We start from the raw sequence: 21,141 nt of genomic DNA on the forward strand, positions 1-21,141 counted from the left end.
GGTGATACTGAGCACAATTCCAGATGAATCCAGGTCTTAACAGCAATTATTCTTTTTAATTTCTGCAAAGGATTTTATTCTGATCTATTGTGTTTCATTCTACAGAAATATTAGAATTCCCTGTGAACTAAAAACGGCCCTTCGAACCATATTGTTTCTAAGGTGTCGTCTTTATTGTTACGTTGGTAGGTTAGACAGGTTATTGAGGCTTCACTTTCATGAAAAAGCTTAAAAATGTGAATCAAATAGGCCGATTTAGTTCGAATTAATGAACAATGAAAATAAGCGAACTATTTTGTGATATTCAAGCACTGCTATCATTTTTTATGCTAATACAAATGAATTTAATTCTTTAGTTAACGCTGATTAATCCCCTCATAGATCTTTTGGCCAAAATGTATCACTTTTATGTATAATTGATAAGAATAAATTTTGAGAAATTTGTAAACTGAATAATTCTCTAATTATTACAAGTAATTATAAGCTGGCCCCTATTTTTGACTTCAGACTTCTGTTGTAGACCACAAAAACTACCGTCCAGTTCTCTGCCCAACCTGATTGCATCACACCACTCCTTCTCTTATCTAATCACACCTGACGTAAACAAAATAAGAAAAACTGCGAACCCCAGAAGTCATGTGATAAAGTTATCACACAAATCCATACTGCATTTCCAAGCTTTGCCGGTCCCTACAGTATTCGTGTCTCGTATGACATATTCTTTCGTTTCCTTCCTCATCTTCTTGAAGTAGCAAAAAAAAAAAGAAACGCATCTGCGCAATGCTCCCCCCGTTTCTTCCTTCACTCATTCGTATTCGCGCGGCTCTACCGTGCTGCGACATTCCGAAGCACTCTGTACGCTTCACACACCACCACCCATGCGACACTTTTCCACCCGCCTTGACGTCACACAAGTGTCGCACGACGTGCATCTTTACCGCTGCTCACTTGGTTGCTTGCTTGCGGTCCTCCGAACGAAGGTGGCGAGCGAAGCAAAAGAAGAGGCTCGTCCCGCGGATGCGTGGTGTGCGTGTCGGTCGATATGTGCGCGCCACGGTACTCCACAGACCGTTATTATCAAAATAATAGCCTGCAAAGTTTTCAACGCCGGTTCGATACGGATTTAATTCTATTATTATTTGCAAATACCATTCAACACAAAACTATATTGTTTTAATTGTTTGAATAATATAAGTACATGAGACCAAGACCAAGTCTATTTTCGATTTTCCACGGCATTGAATATCTTGGAGCTTGCTCTACAATATATACAGGCAAAAAGCGTAATTGGCAAATGAAGCATTCAGATAAAAACTGTGGCGCTGAAAATCAGGCTCTGTTCCCAATGAAACATAATGCCAGAATGAAGAAATGCATGTGTAATAAGGTGGTTCAAAAAATATTTTTTGTTCCACATCACTCATTCGATTCTAGATCAAATTGTGAGTGTCCTTCCAAAATTTGAGCTCATTTGGGTGAAAGCTGAGACTGCCCAAGCCCTTTAAAGTATGCATGAGAATTACTATGGGAAAAGCAATCAATTCATTCAACCGATACAAAGCTTCAAAGGATTGTGTGCATGAATCTATATAGTTTTGGCTCTTGGTTTGTTATTTTTTGAGTTTAAAGTTTTGGTAAAACTGTCAAACGTTACACAAATGGATGCCATATGGCATTTTACTTTTGATATACACACGATTTTGTTTTTCCACCGTTTTTTTTTTACACGGCCGTGCAAAAAAAGTTTCCATAATTTTTTTACAAAACCTTATTTTTGCATGAAGCGTTGAGAAATGTTGTTATTTTTCTTCGCACGGTTTTACAAATTTTGAATTGGATACTTTTATTTGTGAACGGTATATACCCTCCATTCAAAAACAGAATCGGATGTACTGTAAAGTAAATTTTTTACCATTTTGAAATCATTATAAGTGCTGGCAAAAACAAAACTTGAGGGCAAATTAGTACCTATCACTCATTAAATAAGTTCAATGAACCGTGCCCTACTAGCATTTGCAAGATTGATTTCACTTGTCTCTCCTAATAATAGGTCTCACTATGTTTATGAGTTAGAAAAAGATTCAATTAAGTTGATTGAAAGATGCAAAATTGACATGATTTATCAAATTTGAAAAGTACTAGAGCTCCCACTTTTTTTACAGTTTTTGAACAACTACAAAAACACAACATTTTTACCGCTGTCAGCACGAAAGAAAGTGTTATCATATTTTTGACATTTGTATAAAATATAAAACGAGTTCACCAATTGATAATCTATCCTTGACTGTGCAAACGCAAACCCATTTCAACTACGTCATCACAAAATGCACAAGCCGATGTACATATTAAATCTCTTTGTAGACGCGTGCGAAACGAACTCAATTGCTCGGACCAGTGAATGAAAATGTACCGTCAAAAACTGTAGTGAGTGTGACAATCATGCATTGTCTTCCACTACCTTCATGTAACAAAAACATTCATACGATACTGAAAATAAAAGTCACGCGTGACTGACCTTTTTTTGCTCAGCTATAAATTTATCATGATTATATTGAATTACTGTAGTAGACGTTAACCTGTATTTTCATAACATCCTTTCATCAACCAGCCGCACTAGCTTCAGGGCTGTCCATAACCCATGGGCTATTTTTTTATGTTTAGACCCCTCCCCCTCATGGTCTTTTGCCTATTCCAAAAAATGTGTTGATCGTGATATTTGGCCAGACAAACCCCTCCTCCTCCCTCCCCCATAGATGACCACGTGGTTTATGGACAGCACCTTATGTGAGATCGACACGAAGTAAAAACCTACGAATTCAGAGAGTAGAAGCAAGGGGCCCAGATAGCCGTAGCGGTAAACGCGCATCTATTCAGCAAGACCAAGCTGAGGGTCGTGGGTTCGAATCCCACCGGTCGAGGATCTTTTCGGGTTGGAAATTTTCTCGACTTCCCAGGGCATAGAGTATCATCGTATCTGCCACACGATATACGCATGCAAAAATGGTCATTGGCATAGTAAGCTCTCAGTTAATAACTGTGGAAGTGCTCATAAGAACACTAAGCTGAGAAGCAGGCTCTGTCCCAGTGGGGACGTAATGCCAGAAAAGAAGAAGAAGAAGCAAACCTCAAAAAAACAACCCTGGTGCTCCCTTTGTGTCTATTTTTTGTTGATTTCAATGCACGCCCTCTACAATTTTAATAGCGCAGCAGTAAAAAGGCATGTTGTTTAGAACATTGCGAGATAACGTCAAAAGGGATGATTCAAATGTAACGTAATGCAAAAATTGCCAATTTTTAACTCCTCCCTCCCCCACACAACAGTTTTTGCACGGAAAATTTAAATTTTTTAAATAAGTATGTAACACTACGAAAGACTCTTACCCTCCCCTGGTGCATCACGTAATATTTGAATGATTCTTAAAGGCGGTGAATGTTAGCTCAGAGCTGTGATCAAGTGGCAAGTTGGATCAGAAACAAACAAGGGGAGTGCTTGCTGCGATCCAAGCTGCGTCGTGATTGTTTTTACATTCATTTTTCACTCCCGTCATGCATGACAGCATAACGTTCATGGTAGGCTGAAAATAATGGCACGCTACACACTAAGCTCTTACGGTGAATTTCACCGTAATCTCAACAGCTGAACAGTTCGGTGAAATAAAACACCGTAATTCCGTCAAAATTTTACGGATTACGGTGATTTTGCACCGAATACTGTAAAAATTTACCGTACTCCGGTAATTTGTTTCACCGAACTGTTCAGCTGTTGAGATTTTACAGGAATCCGTAAAATAATTTAAGTGTGTACTCTTATCCATGTCAGATAATACATTCATGGCTGCAATAACCCCAGTAACACACATGTTATAATTCAGCATTCTAGACTGATATATTACCAGATCAGGTCATATATCAGTTGATAATGCTCAATTATAACATGTGTGCTGCTTGGAAAGAATGTATCAGTAGCAACCCGAATGTCACAAATGAATGTTTTGAAACCTCATGCATGTGAATGTAACATCGATGCGACAAAGCATAAAATATGTACTATGCGCTTCACTGGCTCGAACCCTCGCATAAGCAACACTAAAAAAATCTCTGCCGACTTGAAAATGCATTGCTTGGGCTTTCAATATGAGGGTTGAATTAACCAGTCCTTCAAACGCTCCCATACATCAACAGGATTGATGCACCCCCGTGGCCGCTGATCAAGATAAAGACCGGGGATAGATTCGCTCTGGGGAATGCCATGGATCGAAGTTGTCCACCCGCATAGAAATATACTGTTTGCCTTACTTTTCAAACAATAAGAATCTTCTATCTGTTAATGTTAATGCTTCACAAACAGTCACGTTTATGTTTAACCATATGAAATCTAAAACTGTAGACCATATACAACAGTTTTAGTCATCTTTGCCAAAAAGTGACAATTCATGAAAGAGTCCAGATAATGTTTAATTATAAGAGAATGAAAATTCTTTCGAAACAGTGGCAACATATAATTACCTTCTGTGAAACGGTATGCACGCTTGAAAATAATCACAGGCGGCTACGGTGACTGTGTTATTTTAGAAACGATGTTATAAATAAATCTTTTGAATTATTTTTGCACAAATAGCCTAAAAAGTGAAGTTAAACAAAATGTATGGGATTTGTTGACGGAATTTTAAAAGACTGACTATTTTTTTCCGCTCTGGGAAACCTTCAAAGCTGCCGTACAATCTTTTGAGCGTGTTTGTTTTCTTTCGCTTGCTATCAAAAAAAAAAAAATAAATAAAAAAAATCCGCAGGTTGCAAGAATTTGTTTTTTTTTTTCAATTCAATTCGTTTGTGAAATGTCCAACGTGAGCCGGCATAAGTTTAACTGGTGAGTTTTGTGTCGTTAATTTTATCAGATCAGCCGAATTAATTCATTTTTCTACTAGGACTAAAAAAAATCACGACCAAAGCCTCTACACCGGGAGCATACAGTAGCCAACAACAACCGCCGTATGCCGCTGCGGATTCAACTCAATATCAGCGCCGGAAGCACCCGGGACTGCAGAGCAACCATAAAATGCTAGTCATACGGGTTATCCCTTCCAGTATCATCAATTTGTTGGGTAAGCTACAGATTTGTTTAAAACATGTAGTTGTTTGAATGATTCTCTAACATTTTTATGTTTTCCGCAACTGCAGTGATGACACCATCGAAAGGCAATCAAAGCACCTGTGAGCGACACCTATCCCCGGAAGTAAGTTAATGTTAACCGACCTTGCTACCCGCCCGCAGCGTGTTTCGTGGGCGGTAACTATTCAGGTGGATCCAGGAAAGGGCCTGGAAATTTACTATCACGCTCTGCGGGACAAAACCGATGCAACAGAAGGGAGGTGACGTGCGGTAAAGTGGTAAAGAAGATGCCGGAGGAGCACATATTTGCCGGATGGTTATACATCATAAGACATTTGTTGATTACATCATTAGCCGCTGGATCAAGAGTTATCAGCATCCTTCAATTTTCCCGGGGTTCATCGGATCAAAATCAAACATGACAATTTTTGTAAAATATAGTAGATATATGAGCATGAAACAGAAAATATGACGTGAGTTGAAAGATGAGCAATAATACAAAAATACCAATAATTAGAAAGAACGGAACAAGTAGTGTGATTTCTGAATGTGCTTCCAACAAAACAGTTTATTTCAAGATTTCATTATAATTTCTATTAAACTGTAAATGACTTGAAGCATAATCAGAACACACTCGCTACTTGTTCATTTGTTTCTCATTTATGTATTTATTATTCCTTACTTATTATACAAATATAAAAGAACAGTACAGCATAGGGTAGATTTACCATAATTCACAATAAACCAACAATTACACATACATTTTTGGTTTTCTAAAACTTTTATTGTTTAACTGATTCCAAACTGTTTTCCGTACAGTAAATAGATCCAAAATTGGACAGTATATTGACTATTTGGGGAACCATAAACGAAAAATTTTGTTCTGGAAATTTGGCGATTTTGTATTGTTACATAACTTAACCGCCTATTCCCCACATTGTTATTTGTCCAATAACCATTCTCCAAACTGTAAAACCCGTTTGGCGTAAGGTTGGTTTATTGTAACTCAAGATGGAACGTGAAACTGTTCACAAATAGTATCAAATGGTTGTGAACACTACGGGGAACTGTACCGGTATGGTTCGTAATTATGCGGGCAGCACCACTTACATGAACAAAAATTCTTTTTGTATACCGTAATCCGGGGTAACATTGATCATTTTTCTGAATATTTCTGAAATATTTCGTTTGAAAATGCAAATGTTGCAAATTTTGTATTTTTAAAACAAGTATAGACCATTTCCGTCAGATCTTACCCCCTATTTTTATATTTTTTTTCGAAAGACGATCAATTTTGATGATTCTTGGCGTTTAAAAATCTAATTTATATGAACTTCTTTATTTCGTACAATTTTTTGAAAACCTAGAAATTCACCACTTTTTGATGTGAAAACTGTCGTGCGGCACAGTTGTTTCAGCCCTGTGGGTATCAAAGTGGAGATTTTTCCACAACTTGCTATCTCACCCCTGCGTTGAGTATTTGTAGACATGATGAAATGTCAATGTCAAATCGGATACAACACAGAAACGAAAAAATCCTTGTTCCAAATCTACTCAGGTAGCGAAGATCATCGATGCATGTCATTATTTCTCTCTCTTTTATTCTTCCGCTTTGCTTATGCAGAGCAAATAGTGACGTAATAACAGCGGAAGAAAAAGAAAGCTAGTGGAACGCCTCAACGATCTTCGCCTCCTGAGTAAAACCAGAACATTGCGGAGAAATTCGTCGTTAGCTCAGATGCATTTCGGTATCAAACTGGCACCTCAACCATAAGGTCATTTCCTCATTTATTTACCGGAACCAAGAGCGCTTCCCAGTTTTATTTATCCCTCAGGCCTTCCTGAAGAAAAATTCATTCACGCCATTCCACCAAACTGATGAATTTCCTACACAACAAACACTTCCACGACCACAACAAATATAACCATCCCCCCAACAGCTACTTGATAGTTCAAAAAAGGGTTCTGCTACCCACCGGCCTCGTGGCCGGCGGCAAACTGGAGGGAGCGACGAAGATTTCTCCACGCTAAGGCATTTTGTTCTGGTCACTTGCTACCCATGGAAACTGACGGATGTGCCAATCGAGGGCATCTTGCTGGCTTCCAGATTCCCATTTGGGAGAAAAGGCTCAAAACATGCAGCTACGCAGCGAAATTCTTATCGCCATCCCCCGGCTGATCACAAAACCGGAAGAGAACAAAAGTCTTTTCATATCCAATTGCAGCATCACAGCAGGCCCAGGCGATGGTGATTGTGAAAGATTTCGTCGTGACCTTTCGCTTCCATCACCATAAAACATAAAACAGCATCTAAAAATAACATTCTGGCAACACTTCTTTGTGATTAAAGCGGTTCTTGTAGCTATCTGTAATATTTTTGGAAAATTACGTTGAATAACGTACTCATAAATTTGTGTATGCGTATTTTCATGTGGCTAAAGGCTTATAATTGATTCTAGTGCACGTTAATATACTAAGCGCGAGTGTTAATGTTGCTTAATACCTGAATAAAAATTGTTAAAAAATCGATCGGAAGAAATTTCTGGTTGGATAGTGGTGGTAGTGCTTAAGTTGTTGATTCTGCTGTTGCTGTTGTTGCTGTTGTGTTGTACTTGCTGATCGTGGGTTCCGTGTGGTGAAACCGAAAGCCGACTTCCCTCGGTCTTTGCTGGCTCTAGTACGTCGCCAATACGCTGCAGTGGTTCTGTCTGCTTCGAGTAGTGCCGCTATAGTTTACCGCTATTACCCAGTAGTTGGTATACAAATAGAGGGGCTCTGGCTTACCAAACAGTCAGATTCAATTGTTGGGCCGAAAAAGTGTATGACTCTAGTACGTCGCCAATACGCTACCGTGGTTCGGGTTGCTTAGAGTAGTGCCGCTATTGTTTATCGCTATTACCCAGTAGTTGATATACATATAGAGGGGCTCTGGCTCATTTATCATCCCGATTTGATTGTGTGGCCGAAAAAGTTTACGACTCTAGTACGTCCTCAATACTCTGTGGTGGTTCTGGCTGCTTCGAGTAGGGTCGCTATAGTATACTATTACCCAGTAGTTGGTATTCATTTAGAGGGCTCTGGCTCACTTAACAGCTGGATTTGATTGTGTGACCGAAAGAACTGATAAAGTGCATGTGGGTTTGTTAGCGAGTAGTGAGTAGCTGTGTGGAATCCAGGTAGGTACTCATCTCATCAACAAAAAAGTTGCATCAGTTGTGTCGCCACTAAGTGTAGTAATAAAAATAGCAACACTTCTTATAGTCTAGTACTGTTCCAATTACTACAGATTGAACATATAAACTTGCATGTATTGATCTGTGACTTAAATGTTGTTTCGTTCATAATATACACTGACTTGCTATAGTATTACTTGTTTGGTTGTTGAAAGTGTTCAGAATGGTCCCTAAAACAGAGTCGTGTGTAATATGTGGAGAAATCGAAAACAATCGAAATAAACTTTTAATTTGTAGTTATTGCTCCCGTCCCACACACTTAAAATGTATGAAATCGTCTAACAGTATGAAACCCAAAAATAAAGATAACAAGCTCTTTTGCTCGTCCAAATGCTTGAATGATTACATTCATGAAAACGAAACACGCAATGCCAATGACACAATGATGAGTTTGATTAGTACGAATTTGCAGTCTGCTATTATCAAAGAAACACAAAACATGAAAGAATCGGTTAGGTCGGTAACAGCTGTGATTGAAAAATCGCAAGAATTTTTGGCTTCAAAATTCGATTTAATCTTAGACGAGTTCAAAAAGTTAAAAGTTGAGAACGATCAACTTAAAAGGGAATTACAGAACTTGAAAAACAATGGTTTGCTGCTCACGAATATGGTCCATAAACTAGAAGCTAATTCAGATAAAACTGCTAAAACAAGCATTGTGGCTAATGCTATTTTTCATGGTATACCGCAAAAAAGCAATGAGGATGTTAAAGAGATTGTCCGTAATGTGATCAATGATGTGTTGGATACTAATCTTCCATCAGATGCTATCGTTTCCGCTTCACAACAAACAAGTTCAAATGGCGTTGATTCAAATGCAGTACGCCCTGTGCGAGTTGTATTTAAAGATGTTACCTCAAAGAATCAAGTTTTCCTTAAGAAAAAGCAGATAGGTAAACTCTCTTCGAATATGATAAATCCGCAGTCAACTCAGAATGGCCGAACAACTAATATTATCATACGGGATGAACTAACGCCGCTTTCATCGGCTTTATTCAAAGAGATTCGTGAAAATAAGTCAAAGCTAGGCATCAAATATGTTTGGACTGGTAAAGGTGGAGTGGTCCTAATCAGAGAAAGTGAGTTCTCTAAGCCTATTGCTATTCAAAATAGAAATGACCTCAACCGTTTGTTTCGTCAGCAAACAAAAAGTTTTTAAATTGTTCTGAATTGTTATGTATTGTAATTGTTTAGCAATTTATGTATATTAATTTAGTTTAATGGCTTCCATACTTCAAAATAAATTTCATGATTCTTTTGATGACTTTAATAAAACATATAACGTAAACCATGATCAGTGCCTACGTGTTTTTCAGTGGAACGTCAGAGGGATAAATGATTTAGAAAAATTTGATAATGTGTTACAAAGTATTCAGAGTGTTTGTGTGATTATTGATATAATAGTTATTAGTGAGACTTGGTTAAAGGAAGAAAATACACCAATTTATCGTATACCAGGATACGTAGCAATTTTTTCTAGTAGAAAGAACTCAAATGGAGGCCTGGCTATTTATGTAAAGCAAGAAATTAAGCATAGGATTATTTATAATGAAACAATAGATGGATTACACCACACCTACATTGAGATCGATCTTCAAAAATGTTGTTTCGACTTTCATGGAATATATAGACCTCCTAGTTTTGATTTTCATCGCTTCAATGATATGCTGGAAAACTTATTACATACTACAAAAAAGAATCGGTCCTGTTTTATAGTTGGAGATTTAAATGTACCCCTGAATATGATTAACAATAATGTCGTGGTAAAGTATAGAAGTTTGCTTGAATCATATGGCTATATTTGTACGAATACCTTTGTAACACGACCTGCCAGTAAAAATATATTGGATCATTTTGTTTGTAAAATGGATGATGCAAACCAAGTCCGTAACGATACAATTTTCTCAAGCGTGAGTGATCATCTGCCAATTCTTTCGTCGATTAACCTCAAAATGAAGAAAACACAAATAAAGGCGCAAAAGCATATTATTGACCACACAAAGTTACAACACGAATTCAATGGTTTCATAAACAGCATTGATGTCGTTGTGGATGGAGACCAAACATTAATGAATATAATGTCTACATATAATACTATATTATCTAGTTGCACCAAAACCGTGACAAGAAATATCAATATCAAAAGTAATATTTGTCCGTGGTTATCATACGATGCGTGGGTGTTGATTAGGCTGAAAAATAACTATTTGAAAAGAGTAAAAAACAATCCGACTGATGATCGATTGAAAGATATGCTTAAACATATTAGTGGGAAATTGGATCGTGTTAAAAGGATCTGCAAAAAAAAGTATTACGAAAATCTTTTAAAATCTACCTGTCACTCTAAATTTTGGAAAAACATAAATAATTTATTTGGTAGGACTCGTGAAGAGAGGCCTATATCTTTAATTCAAGATGGAACACAAACAGAAACTGATGAGGAAACATGTGAGGTATTTAACAACTACTTTACAAGCATTGGACATCAATTAGCTGGTAATATCTGTAGAAACTCAAGTGTAAGTCCATGTGAGAATATTACTAATGTGAGAAACTCTATCTTCTTACGTCCTTCGACTGTGAACGAGGTGGTCGCACTTATAAGCGAACTAGATTCAAGTAAATGTTCTGGATATGATGATATATCAGCGAAACTTCTGAAGAACAATCCACTACAGTTTGCTAAAATCTTGTCGGATATATTTAACTTAATTGTCACAACTGGACATTATCCCGATTGCTTAAAAATTGCCAAGGTAACGCCAATATTTAAAGCAGGTGAGTCAACGGCACCTTGTAACTACCGTCCAATATCTACCCTTTCAGTGTTCACTAAAATACTAGAAAAACTGTTAGTCTCGAGATTAGTAACGTTCTTTGATCGGAACAATGTTCTCTACAAAATGCAGTATGGATTTAGACGAGGATGTAGTACAACTACGGCAGTTATTGAACTAGTTGATTATGTAATATCCCGAATAGAAGCTAAGGATATGGTAGGAGCTCTATTTCTAGATTTACAGAAGGCTTTTGATACCCTAAATCATGAAATCCTTCTTAATAAACTGGAACGGTACGGCGTCAGAGGTATTGCAAGTTCCGTAATTGAAAGTTACTTGTCGAACAGGAAACAATTTGTGGGAATAGGCAACGCTAGAAGTGCAATGAAAAATATTGATATAGGTGTACCCCAAGGTAGTAATATTGGACCGTTGCTCTTTTTAATTTATATAAATGATCTGGGATCCGTTACTCTTAAAGGCATCCCCCGGCTTTTCGCAGATGATACAGCTATATTCTACCCTAATCGAAGCGCTAACCTTATAGTGTCTGACATGGAAGATGATCTCAGGGTGTTACAGAGATACTTTTCAACTAATTTACTTTCCTTAAATCTCACAAAAACTAACTACTTAATATTTCATTCAACTAAGAAAAATGTTGATATACATGATAATCCCAAAATTGGGCAAAATAGCATAGAAAAAGTGGATAAATTTAAATACTTAGGCATTATATTTGATTCCACATTATCATGGAGTAGTCACATCGATTATGTTGAAAACAAAGTATCTGTTTTATGTGGAGCAATGCGTAGAGTTTGCGACTTTGTGAGCAGGAAAGCGTTGTTGAGCTTCTACTATGGATGTATTCATTCATTATTCCAATACGTAATAGCCTCTTGGGGAAATGCATGTAAATCAAGACTTCAGAAACTTCAAGTATTACAAAACAGGTGCGTCAAAACCATTTTTAAATTGCCCTATATGCATCCTACCGTAAGTCTCTACTCTAATGGATCTCACGGCATACTTCCAATCCGCGGATTAGTAGAATTTCAAACATGTACAATAGTTCATGGCATAAGATATAACGACACACAACATCATAATCTGATCTTACCTGTTGTAAGCAGTGCAAGAAGTACTAGGCAAGCAAATCATTTGGTACGCGTAAGAAGTAACACAGTCCTTGGCCAAAGACGTATTTCAGTAAAAGGTCCTATGGTTTTCAACTCTTTACCCAACAATTTGAGAATCAACTCCAACAAAGACACTTTCAAAGCCAAACTTAAACTATACATCAAGAGTAAAGTTGTTGATTTTGTTTGAACCGTTTCAATCATTTCTTATGCATATTTTAGTGAATTAGTTTTCAAGTGTTAAATTATTTTTATTTGTTTATATACTTATTGAGTTTTTTTGGAATCCTACTCTTTTAAACGATAGGTGTTGCCAGATTAAAACTTCAATGTTGTGCTTTTGCATGTAAATTGTTTTTGTTTTATGTTCAATTATTAGAGTCCCTTAAAAGGAAAATCAATTTCCACTGGGATCTCGTAAATTTGTTTATTTTGTTAAACTGTCCTCACACTAATAATATATTTGTATGTATGTTTAAGGAGTCCACTACCAGGGGGCTCCAGTTGTGAGCTTTTTGGTGTGGGGGTCAGCGGAGGGTAAAATGGCAAAAAAAAAAAAACATACTAAAACATAAATAAAGCTATAGGTGGTTGCACGTCTGATACAACCTCGAAACTCCATATAAAAAATTGTCCACTATTCCAGGAGGGAATGTCAACTCCATATAAAAAAATAAACAATTCCAGCAGAAATGTCAAAGAGCAGGACAGCCGATTGAGATTAATGGAAGAGGAACAGAGATGGAAAGTTTTCCGTGATGTCACCATGCACGCATCTATCTGTCATAATTGATCCGAGCCAGCTGATCGAATATTCACCACGACGTGGAGAAAAAATCATAGGGCAAAAAGGGGTCGCATAAAAATCGGAGAGAAATAAGAGGTAGGGGACCGAGGGGTGAACTAACGTGCCGCCAGTTTTTCATTGTTTTTCAATAGTTAGAGACTTCAAAACATATCGGTTCCTTTGGAAAGTTTGTTCAGTAAATTGACAGGAAGCATATAAGCCAATAAAAAAAATTCACGGAAATGGTCTATTGCCACTCATAGCTCGTGACTATATACTGTATTTCGTTTATTGAAAGATTTAAGCATGTTAAAAAATATGTTTTAAGTGATTTTTTGATATAACTGATATGGGGTAACATTGATCGCCTATGTAAACTACGTTCGGTAACATTGAAAATGTCGTTACTTAAAACATGGCCGCTGAAGCCGAATATGAAGGCCAAACGCTTACAAGCCATTTACTTTTTGAGTTATTTAAAAATTAAAAACACCTCGAACCACGGAGTCGCCTAAAGGTAGGCAATTTCCTAAGGGAGTTTTACATTCTTAGCAGTAACTAGGTAATGTTGCCTTATTGAGCATACTTATGAAAATTTTGACAACGGAATCGTTTTTGGCGATGCCATTTTTAGTAAGAAGCGCATTTTCCATGCTTATATCGTTTGCATAACTTATAAGAGACATGAATCTTTGGTAGTGTCATCCTTAACCATCAACATCATTGTTTCGAAAAGTTGCCAAATTTACGCATAAGGTAAACGCAATTTTCACAAAAGTATTCACTTTCATTAACTCATGAGTATAAGAAAGAGAAGCACCATTCATGATTTAGAAATATTCCATCAATAAATGATAATACGAACTTTTAACGAGATGAGTCATTCCGATCAATGTTACCCCGCTGATCAATGATACCCCGGATTACGGTACAACTATGTATAGAATAAAAACGGCTGAGGAATGAGGCATTAGGGCTCATAGCGATTAATCCAATTCCTCTGTTTTGAGAACTGTTTTCCGGATCTTTTTGTTTGATTGCTGCTGTCCTTAAGTGTCCTTTTTAATTGGATGAGCTGTAAATGAATAATCTGAAAATAAAAAGACAGTCTGAAGTTACTTCTACGTTCGTACTCAATGCCCAGAACATGTGGAAACAATTACCTTGATGATTAATGCATGGTTAGCAAACAAGAACAAGATTCCAGACTGTAGTATGGAAAGAACATCCATGGAAATGGTGCTGATAAAGTTTGTTGTTTTCAGCTTATATGGGGTCACTTTAAAACATGAACGGACAATACTTTTAGCAATGACACTAATTTCAACTAGTTGTTTTATTATTCTACCATTTTGAAAGAATCATGCATGAAATGTAATTTGAAAAGGTAACAGAGCATTGGTTGCAATATAGTCAAGGGTGGAGGACGGTTGTAAAATGGGAGTTAAATTGAAAAGCCACCAACTTAGTTTTAAGGCTTAACGTGGAAAAGTAAAAATCATTATTCGCAAAATTACAGGTAATCAATGCGCTTGAAAGATTTTTTTTTCAAGCAGTTATTTGCTACGTGCTACTGCAGTGCGTTGTTGGCATTTTAATCAGAAAATAATAATATAAATAAAAAGCAGAATTATTCTGCTAAATTCCCAAAATGGATGTTTTAGAGAAACTTGATTAGGCCTTGTTTGGTCGTTATTTTGTATGGTTGTTTGCATTTTAGCAACACGTTTGGGTAGCAATAAAGAGCCGTTAGTACCTCCCTTGAATACAGTTTGAGCCAATTCACATATGGTTATATTCTGTACGAGTGGCGCATAAAGTTTGGATGGTTCATATTTTTTGGATAAAAACGGCAAATGAAGTACCGTGTACGAGCGTTTTGTTGCACAGCACGAACACATACACCCGATCAGCCGAACCGATGTCATGCCGCAAGCCGGCTTCGTGTGTGTTCGCGCGCATTGGCGTCATCTCCTCATCCATCCGTGTGTCGTGTTCGTGTCGTGTATCCAAATGCGCGCAACTTCGTGTGGTGGGGGGCCGAATCCCGAAAAAACGGTTGAAATAAACTGGCTTCGACCGACCGATCATTGTACAGTTGAATCTTGAGTTCAGCGGTTGATAGAAGGTTAGTGGTGCTCTCCCAAAGTGGTGAATTCTGTGTGATTTGGTATAGCTAGAGTGTGGTGAAGTGTGGCCTCTTCAGGGGACTTGGTAGATTTTCATCCCGGGGCGCTGAGCTAAGGCTTCTAGCAGGATTCGGAGTCGTGGATTGGCGGTTTTTTTTTGGTGGATAATTTGATAAAAATGACTAACAGTGACTCCTGCTAGGAGTTCTAGTGACAGTGTGCGTGAGGAAGAAGTCAAAAAGTTTCTTGGTGAAAAAATGCCAAAATTTCATCGGTACCGTAAGTAGATTCTACTGATTTAATTATTTCGTGGAAGTTTTATAAAATGGACTTAAAAACCGAGATTTGAGATATTTTTTCTCCGTGGTTGCATAACCCGGCTTTTCACTCCTCCACAAATGCCGGCAACCGGATAAGCGCAGTATGTCATAAAACCAGTTTTGGTCGTCTGTCTCTGTGTCTGCTTCATTCGTTCAGATGTGGGAATAAGTAATAATACCAATCGAAGTAGACCGCAATAATGTCCCTCCCGTCCGGAGAAACCGCCAAACGTGTACGAATGAGTAAGTGAGCGCCAATGGTGAATCGCGAATTCGTCTTGTGTGAGTGAGGGTTTGGAGAATATTGCGGTAAAAAATTCAAACGCCTGCTTCGATTTTGACCCCCAGTCAGGCCAGCTTAGCTAGCTGTGGAGAAGGTTCGGTTCTTTGACCCCGTTTGCCGTCTTTCGGTGATGATCCCCTTCGGTTGGACACGTGAAAGTCTGGCTACGTGATCTGGTCGGGTGTGAGTGTGTGTAGTTGTGGTGAATATTATATCCAAACGCGAAATTTTCATTCACGTGAGAACCGAGATTATGATCGCAGTTTCCCTGGTGAAACCGGCAGTGCGACTGCTGCTGGGAAGATGGCACCCATTTGCATACAATGCAGCGAAGGAACGGACCGTCTGGAACGGCGGAAGGCACTGTTCCCGGTTTTCAGTGGTTAGGTAATCAAGTTTTATTTTCTCGATTTTTTTTATGATTTTCGAGGTCACGGACGGAGGGGGTAGATTTTGAGAGGAGGGGAAGAATTGCATCCAGCAGGATGCAAGGATGTCGTGCAACAACACACATGGCTCGGGGATTCGGGTTTCCGACGAATCGCGATGCCAATCCGACCGGCACGAAATTTTCAAGGCCAACTTTGTTGGGGAAATTTGTTTGGCTTTACTTGCACATTGATGTACATTTACAGTATTTTGGGAAATCATCATCTCATGAGATGCTGTGATGTGGCATTGTGCAAACGGATGGTTGCATTTTCTTTCTAGGCCAGATGGAAGTTGACTGCGTCACATGACCACGTGGGTGCACTTCAGAAATGAAATTGCATTCATGCCTTTATTTCTATTGATTTTTATGTGTTTTATTATTACCATAACTTGCATTCTCTTCTGAATGAGATTATCTTATGAAGAAATTTTTATGAAATTTCAAAACTTTGAAACATTTTTTCCTGTTATATGTCTCAAATTTTTTCATTAGTTTAATTTTCAACGCTCATATGAAACTTTGTTTTATTGCGTTACAATATTTTGTAATATAGGCTACCATCGATTGGAAATTTAGTTTTAGTTGACGAAATAGTGCCGAATATTTCAGTATTCAACAATTTTTAATTCATTTAGAATTTTATAAACAAATGTTTAGTAGCCTTATTACTTTATTTAGTATTCTAAATTTGAATTTTTCAACTTAAACAATAAAAAATCAACTTTTTCATCACATTTGCATACCTTCTTATAATTTGTTATCGACATTTGGCTTATATGTTAATATAGAACTATTGAACGACTTATAAGCCCTGCACTAGCACTACATAGAGCTTACGATGCTCAGAAAAGTCAAGAAAATTATCAGAATTGAAGGATCTTGATCCATACCGGAAATTAAATTTAAACCATTAGCTGTTTTCGACAGACCATAGATTGTTTTATACATACATATAACTCGTAGAACAAATTTCTTTTGAAGCTCTCAGTAAGTAACTGTGAAATTGTTCTTAGAACTCGTAAACTGAGAAGAAATTTTCACAGAAAATCATGTATTTCAACGATATGAACATTTTTTTTAAATTTTCTGATGGCGAAATATGTTACGGGGCTGTATTCTATACAACTTTGAGCTAGTATTCATGTGTGAAACCAGGTTAACAACTAACAATTTGTGAATGTGTTCTGGTATAATATTTATCGTGTTCGGGAAATCAACAATTTCATACACATGAAATATGTTTATTACATCAAATCTTACAATCTATAAGTCGATGACATTTGGTATCCAATTTGTAAGAAATGAAAGCTTCTCAACCAACCATTTTTACGGTACCTAATTAGTGTACTTTCTTCTAAATACTGTGAAAATGAAAACTTGATGATTGTTTCTGCGATGGGAACCAACGATTGGCAATTGAGAGACGCTACATTATGGTGCTTCCGGGAAACCAAAATTAGGTAAAACTTCGATGTTCCGCCGATGTGTGGTGTTTGAGTGTTGTATACCTAGCGTTTTCAAGAATATGAGCGTAAGTTATATGTGCAATTGAATGTCATTACACAGTTATGGATTTTGTTGTATTTTTAGCTGAATTGAAAGCATGTTACCATTTGTTGCATTAGAATACCACTTTTGTTATAATTAATATAATATAAAGTTAAATTAGCCTTTTGAGCTTTCAGTTCAAAACTGTTCCACAGGAGAACGATCAAACAGGTGATTAATCTAAGGACTCACGATATGAGGATCTGTTTAAAAAATTGACACTTTTCTTGTAAAAATTCTTTAGGCATAACTAAGTTTTGAATGATTCCTTTTTGAGAAATGGCCATGAATTTAATAAAAAAACGAATCTTAATTGAGTACAATCTGTTTAGTTGACCTTTTCCACTTTTTTCGTTACAAAACCATCTGCCTTCCGATCCTAGCTGAAGCTTTCGCCATTACGTAAGAGATTTGAATAACGAAAACTCATCAACTAGGCTTCCAGTTGAAAGTGGATCACGACGATAATCCGCAGCTCGTTTCAATTATCCTTTCGACCTGCCGTTTATATCTGTGTATAGTTCGTCCTATCGACAGGCACAGGCCCCTAGGTTGTCCTTGACTCGAGATTTCCGCCTGTTTTCACCGAGCGAGTGAAATGCAGCTGGATGAACACGTTGCTGCTGCATACCCGGGAATCGAGCACGAAGCACTTGTCACTCTACTTTCGTTCCGAGTTTGCGAAGCAAGCGCGTGGTCTTCCACGTGCCACCACCAATCCCGCCAAAGTGCGGGGGTATCCAAGGTCGGTGAAACTATTGCATAACTCCCAACTGTTCGTTATCCTATTATGAGTTCTCTTGCATGTTCTTCGATGTATACCTTCATAAATTGATACATGAGCAAACGAACCTGTAGCAAACGCCCCCTCTTTCAGATGGGTTATACATTTTTAAATGATGATATTCGATGCAGTCATACCGCAGTGAGAATGTCGGTAATTATTTTCGAATCATCAATACGTCATATTTGTTCGCATTTCAACTTCAGCTTTTTCCACTTGTTCCACGTTTTCCGTGTTGGTTGGTGGTTCATAATTTATCGCCCCAACACCATCCATCACTTTTTCGAACTGTTCTCGGTTACGTAAGTAATCGATAGCGAACCAGTTGCTGCGGTGGCGGCGTACATTTTCCTGGGTATTTTCTCACCTCGCGTCCCGATGAATACAAACGCCCAGAACGGGTACGACAGTTTGTTATTCTTAAGTCCGACACTGCGAGATTAATGCCAGCCCACACCACCCAGCAGCTGCATGAAATCCGCTAAAATTAGATCCGGGCTAGGTGCTCTGCACTCCCGGAGGAGACGCATCCGAGCGGCGCTCGAATCGACGAAAAGAACTTTCACGATCAAAAAATAGACCCCGGGGAGAAGCCGCGACTCTAATTGTCCGAGGCAATTTATGGTGTTTCGAATTTATGGTCCTTAGCGCAGTAGCATCGTTCTAAACAATTCCGACATTGTGCAACTGAAACGTTTCACTGATTACCATATTTCGTCGCGAACGAATGCTTCGAAATGTTGCATCTGAAATGTTTCACTGATTGACATATTTCAAACGAGAGCATGGAAGTAACTTGCGCAAGTTCGACTGTCGTGTGAGTTCCTTACTAACCTAGAATATTGATACCAAGAGATGTGCATTGACTAACCGCATTCCGAGTAATTGTACCCTCGCAGCGGAGCAACAGATAGAGAGCCCTGTTCGGATCACATTCCGCAGGTTCTTCAAAAACAACTCCCACAGCAATGAACAGGAGGCTTTGTCACGCTTAGCGTTAGCGAAATCCCCTCTCGATATCTCGCTAATATACTAAGGCAAAGCACAGTGTGAACCATCATTGCAAAACAGAAATGTACACTCCATCCATACTAAGCTTGTGTGAAAGCCCCGTATCCCGCGCCCCAGAAGATAACGCCAACAGTTTGATAACACTAATTACAGTCCCTCCCCTGAAGTGGCGTGTTGCCAATTCCGACTAACCCGCTTGCGATCCGAGTGCGTGTGTTTTTGAGCATATTAACACAGTCACATCAGAACTCGTACAGTATTGGACAATTCCTTTGAAACGACTTTTCATACAAAATTGAACTTTGGTGAACTGTAGTTCTCAGTTATTTTTGGGCCGATTTGAAAGAACGTCAGCATAACTTGAATTTCAACACATAGGGGAATTAGGGGCATAATGGACACGTTAAGCAAATGTTCGTTTTAAGACCCTTAAATGGCAATGTTTTTAATTTACCCCCGGCTAGTTTTCAAGTTTGATGTTAGTACGACGTGCCACATTCATTCATAGTGATAAAAATCATATCATATGTCAGAAAAGCGAGATAGAAAATTGGGTCGAAAACAAGGCTGGTAAAAAGGTATCGGGGCGAAATGAACACCTGTATGAAATTTAGTTATTCCAACATATTCAATGACTGTCAATCATTCCGATATGCAAAAGGACTCTCCCTCAATCATAATAGCTAAAAAGAACCTTTCTGGGTTCGTTACTTTGCTCATAAATTAGATTCTTCCACGGTCTTGCTTATATGCCAATTTGAAACTGAGAAAAATTTTAAGTCAAATTTTAAAGAACAATTGAAGCAAAAAATAAAAACTTTTACCGTCAAGCATTTCAAATGCATTACAGATTTCATGCAGTGAATGAACTTTTGATGAAATATGTGTATTATCAGATATTGAGAGGGTGTCCATTTCGCCCCGTATGTTCATTATGCCCCTAATCCCCCTACTTTTAAGTAGTTTTACCACTCATTTATTCAAAAGCAATACCAATTTGACTGAAGTGAAAATTTTGACATAAAATGTCAAAATAATCACTTCAGTTAAACCGTTCTTGCGTTTGAACTTGTGAAAGGAAAAACAACTGTGAAAAACATTTGTTGGAATTGAAGTTATGGCTGAGGTGCAGTGAAAATTTCATTTAAATCAGTCCAGAGGTACTCAAATCTAGTCATTCAAAGTTGACCATATTTGTGTGAAAAATTGAAAAAGTAACAAACTTATTGTCCCAATACTGTACAACCAATCGGAGGAGCGGTCGGATAGGGGATGTTCGGAAACACTGCTGAACGTATCTTGATAAATTCGCTCCAAGAGTAACCACTAGGTGGTGCTTTACCAAATCACACGTTAGCGAAATGAAACCAAACCCACATTACGCTAATTGCTCGCGTGAAGTACATCCATTCCGTCAATACTTCGGTAATTGTCGGACCCAATCGAAAAAAAAATAGATAGCATGAGAGAGATGTGTCACCGCTATGTGTGCTTGCTTGCATGTTCCACCGGCAGAAAACGAGCGTGACAAACGAAAAGGGTCAACATTTAACCGCTAAGGCAAATTACCCCCTTTTCGTT

At 38.0% G+C, this 21,141-nt stretch overlaps 1 protein-coding gene and 1 long non-coding RNA gene across 5 annotated transcripts in view; both read left to right on the plus strand.

Moving 5' to 3' along the window:
- The window catches only part of LOC5571596 (arginine kinase), a 166,945-nt gene that overhangs the window by 112,364 nt on the left and 33,440 nt on the right, over positions 1-21,141 (plus strand). The window contains exon 1 of one of the 4 annotated variants that reach the window (XM_001653673.2): positions 15,036-15,180. The exons of 2 other annotated variants lie outside the window; for them this stretch is intronic. Coding sequence is in view for 1 of the 2 variants with exons in the window: in XM_021841642.1 (XP_021697334.1) it covers positions 16,038-16,171 (134 nt within the window). In the remaining variant the exon portion in view is untranslated. Of the gene's footprint in view, positions 1-15,035; positions 16,172-21,141 lie in introns of those variants that run through there. One more of the 4 variants, XM_021841642.1, reaches the window with a different exon arrangement.
- On the plus strand, positions 3,783-5,798 carry LOC110675813. Its single transcript, XR_002499817.1, has 3 exons — positions 3,783-4,867; positions 4,926-5,102; positions 5,179-5,798. It is a non-coding gene; the product is annotated as an uncharacterized LOC110675813 (long non-coding RNA).

This window comes from Aedes aegypti, chromosome 2 (assembly GCF_002204515.2).
Source record: "Aedes aegypti strain LVP_AGWG chromosome 2, AaegL5.0 Primary Assembly, whole genome shotgun sequence".
NCBI classification, from domain to species: Eukaryota; Metazoa; Arthropoda; class Insecta; order Diptera; family Culicidae; genus Aedes; species Aedes aegypti.